At 60.0% G+C, this 4,315-nt stretch overlaps 1 protein-coding gene across 2 annotated transcripts in view; it reads left to right on the forward strand.

Annotated features, from left to right (window-relative positions):
• The first annotated feature begins 2,140 nt into the window (after window positions 1-2,140).
• LOC104392074 (claw keratin-like) overlaps window positions 2,141-4,315 on the forward strand; it is a 10,743-nt gene continuing 8,568 nt past the window's right edge. The window contains exons 1-2 of one of the 2 annotated variants that reach the window (XM_010001442.1): window positions 2,141-2,438; window positions 3,838-3,847. In XM_010001442.1, coding sequence (XP_009999744.1) covers window positions 2,141-2,438; window positions 3,838-3,847 — 308 coding nt within the window. The remainder of the gene's footprint in view (window positions 2,439-3,837; window positions 3,848-4,315) is intronic. The other variant, XM_010001435.1, reaches the window with a different exon arrangement.

Raw genomic sequence — 4,315 nt, forward strand, 5'->3', positions numbered from 1 at the left:
CCTGCTGAGCCCACCACGGCTTGCTGGGGGAAGGAGCTGAGGATGGGCCCGGGCAAGGTGACCACTGCGGGCGGGGGCTGGATCAGCACGGTGGAGTCGGGGCACTGCCGCACGCAGGGCTCGTTGGCCGTGTCAGCCAGCGGGGCCGGGGCGGCCACCCCGCAGGAAGGGACACACAGGCTGGAGCAGGACATCTCTCCCTGAAGGACGCAAGGACGGAGGCCTGCAACAGGCAGCAGGGGTTAGAGAAGGCTGTGGGGAAGGGGATGTCCTGAGGGAGGCAGGGAGAGGTGGCCAAGAGGCTGCCAAGAGCTGCACTTACCCAGGTGATGAGGAGAGTAAAGCTGAGGAAGGTGGATGGAGGCCTGGGAAGCCCTCAGCTCTTTTATACCTGCCCAGCCTGCCTGGGGCAGGGGCCGAGGGGGAGGTGCTGCAAACCCCAGGTAATGATGGAATCAAGTGGACAAGCTGCATGAAAGGAACTGTGATGGGGACAATTAGATGGTTCTTAATTGTGTCTATCAGGGAGCAAACCTGCCCTGGAGAGCAAGCAGGTGATGGGAGGACAGAGCATGACAGGTCATCAGATGAAAGACAAGGTACTGCTGCCATGACCTCACAGCACCAATAAACCCAGATCTGTCCCTAATCCCCCCCTCTGCTTGGTTGCAGGAGGCTTGGGCATCTTGCAGACGCGCTTTGCAGTCCTGCCCACAGCCAACGGGCCTCTCATTACCTCTTTTACAAGCTGGTAAACAGAGGCCCCAGGAGGTTGGGCCAGGCAAGAAGCCATCCCACCCACTCGGGGCAGCTCCCAAACCCCACCCGTGGCCCCACGCTGATCCCAGTGCTGGCTGCAAGGGCCATCCCTAAGCCTTGGCCATCCTCCTGCCACTGCAGGACTTGTTGGCTTCAGCTCCTCCATCCACTTGATGGACAAGGAGCAGCAGAGGTGGGTCTCCTGTGGGATGAAGCTCCATCTCTGGACAGTGCTGGCACTGATGTGGGGGGCAGAGCAGTGGGATCACACACCTGGGACCTGTGTGAGAAGAGACATTGAGGGAGGAGCAAGAGGGCAGGAACAGGACCCAGACACACTCAGCTCCTTCAGCTCAGTTCCTGGGAGTTTGGTCCCCACACAGCCCTCTCTGAAGGACTCCATCAGCTGCTCACTGAGGGCTGGAACAGGAGGGAAGGGCTGAGCAGCCCAGGAGAGCCAGGCTGCACATGGCCACGCTGCCCACAGGCACGCTGGGCACTGCTGGTGCAGGACACACAGCTGGGCTTCTGCTGACTGTGCTGTGCTTTGGCACACTGACCTTCTGCAAGATGCCCCAAATTCTTCTACACAAGCAAAGAAGGGGATTAGGGACAGATCAGGGTTTATTGGAGCTTCCAGTCCAGTGACAGCAGCTCCTTGTCTTTCATGTCATGGTGTGTCATGCCCGCCCTGTCCCTCCCATCACCTGCTTGCTCTCCAGGGCAGGTTTGCTCCCCGATAGACACAATTAAGAACCATCTAATTGTCCCCATCACAGTTTCTGTCATGCAGGTGGCCACTTGATTCCATCATTAGCTGGGGCTTCCGCCACCGCCCCCTTGGCCCCTGCCCCAGGCAGGCTGGGCAGGTATAAAAGAGCTGAGGGCTTCCCAGGCCTCCATCCACCTTCCTCAGCTTCTCTCTCCTCATCATCCTGGTAAGTCTGAGCCTCACCTCCCTCTTTCCTTCATCAGCAGTGGCTTTCTCAAGGTACCTGTTGCTCTGGGCTCCACCCCTCTTTCGTGGGGCACACTTAGGATGTGGTGCTGCGGTTGGAGAGCCATGGGAAGGATAGAGATGTGACCTTGGAGGGGTGATGCCCTGAGTCCCCCAAGGGGTTCCAGGCCTTTGGGAGCTCAGGGATTTCCCATCCTCTTTGGATGAGGGAGTTTTTCCTTTCTCCTGCCAACAAGTCAGGGACGGAAGGGTAGCAAGGGGTTCCCACTGGCATTCCCCTCTGGAACGTGGCTTTGCTCTGACTGCCAGAGTTGATGGGGAGCATGTCCAGGTTCCAAGGGCAGGTGGAGGGCTGTGTGGTCAGGCCATGCAGTGAGCTGAAAGCTCTGCCTTGTCTTGCAGCTTGGCCTTGTGCAGGGAGAGATGTCCTGCTCCAGCCTGTGTGTCCCTTCCTGCGGGGTGGCCGCCCCGGCCCCGCTGGCTGACACGGCCAACGAGCCCTGCGTGCGGCAGTGCCCCGACTCCACCGTGCTGATCCAGCCCCCGCCCGCAGTGGTCACCTTGCCCGGGCCCATCCTCAGCTCCTTCCCCCAGCAAGCCGTGGTGGGCTCAGCAGGAGCCCCCGGCGTTGGAGGGGGCTATGGGGGCACTTTTGGAAGCCGTGGGGGCTATGGAGGTTATGGTGGCTATGGGGGCTATGGAGGTTATGGCTACGGCTTGAGCAGCCCCTCACGCCTCACTTCCCATGCCAAGGCAGCCCCACACTCGCTGTCACTGTGCCCACTGCCAGCAGATGGGGGCTGCCCTTGGCCTTGGCCCTGCTCTGCTCCCAACTCCCTCCTGCCCTGGTGCTCAAATAAAACCCATCTTGCATTACAAGGTTGACCCGTGGTTGTTCTTGATCCTTCCTCCTTCTTGCCCACTTCCCTCACACCTCAGGGTGACAACACTCACTGGTTTCTTTGATCCTTCCTCCAGACCAGTCCCCTGAGTTGCACTGTGGTCTCCCACAAGTGTCCCTGACAGCTCCCACGGGGCCTTCTCTGAGGGCCCTGCAGGAGATGCCTGGTTTCCTCCTGCCTGCCCTCGGGCATCACATTCCTCTGTGGGAAGGTCACCCAGAACAGTGACTGTGTTCAGCTCCTGCAGTTGTCCCTGACAGCTCCCACGGGGCCTTCTCTGAGGGCCCTGCAGGAGATGCCTGGTTTCCTCCTGCCTGCCCTCGGGCATCACATTCCTCTGTGGGAAGGTCACCCAGAACAGTGACTGTGTTCAGCTCCTGCAGTTGCTGCTCCCTCTCTGCCCTCCCTGTCTCCTGCCCTCTTGGGGCTCCTGCCTCTGCAGCCCATGAAGAGCTGTTGAGCCCCACCAGGACTCTGCTGCCCACTCTGGCCATTGCCCTTGGGTGCTGGGATGAGGAGCCCAACAGAGCCACCCCAAGGGCAAAGCAACAGCTCAGAGCCACTTGGGAGCCCACGGGCCAATACGGGACAGAATCAGAAACCACCAGCACCTCCCCAGCTGCCTTGGATCCATCTCCAAATTGCTGTACCTCTGCACCTCCTCCTCATCCTCTTCTTCCTCTGTCTCCAGCTTCTCCCTGGAGCACTTGTCACCCCACCTTGCACCACTGCTTGAGCAGAGGTGCTTCCCACCATTCCCTGGGTCACCCACGGGCTTCCTGGGGACAAGGCTCTGCCAGCAATGACACGAGAGCTTCCCACAGCCCTGGGCTCTGCACCAGACTTTGCTGCTCCTCTGCTGCTCTGCCTTGCACACCAGCCCACAAAGTAGCTCACGCTGCCACACCACCTCAAAGCACCCACCAAAAGCAGCCCTGGTGGCCTCACCAAAACTCCCTTCCACTCCAGTGACCTCAGCAGACACACAGGACACACCACATGAGCCAGGACGTGTCCAAGGTCTGAGAGTCAGTGCAGGGAAATCGGAGTCGCTGTGTGGGTGGATGACCCACCACTCCTGGAGCTCTTCAGCAGTGACCAACGTGCTGCCACCCGGCCCTTCCTGGGGCCTCTGGCCAGAAATTAATCTGCCCAAGACCACCTTGCCTTGCTGGCATCACAGGCTTAGGAGAGACCTGGGAAGGGAGGGACCCGCAGGGGGTGGGCAGTCCAACCTCCTGCTCACAGAGCTTTGTGCTTCATGGGACTGGACACCCATGGCAAGTTCAGGGCTCTAAGAGGAAACTGGGAAGACCTGGCTGTGCCCAGATCACCCCTGCCCAGTGCCCCCCACCTCTAGCTGGAAACAGGGACACGGGCAGAGCGTGGCAGCAGCCCTGGCCATGCAGTGCTCACCTCTCCATTCCCTTGGACCTCCAGATGGGACCATAACAAGCCAGTGCATGGAGGTGATGCCAGGCCTGCTGGTTTTGCAGAGGACTTGGAAGAGCCTCTGCAAGGTCCCTGTGGCACTGGCACCTCTCCCAAGTGGGCCTGGGGGTTGTGATGTGATTGTTGTTGGGGGGAGGCTCAGTGGGATGTGCCCAACAAGAGCCAGCTGGGACTGGCAGCACCAGATATAACACACAGAGCAAACTGCCAAGGTGCCCCAAGGGTCCCACTGTGGGAGACCCAA

The sequence above is a fragment of the Chaetura pelagica genome, unplaced genomic scaffold (genome assembly GCF_000747805.2).
Source record: "Chaetura pelagica isolate M959 unplaced genomic scaffold, ChaPel_1.0 scaffold681, whole genome shotgun sequence".
In the NCBI taxonomy this organism is placed as follows: Eukaryota; Metazoa; Chordata; class Aves; order Apodiformes; family Apodidae; genus Chaetura; species Chaetura pelagica.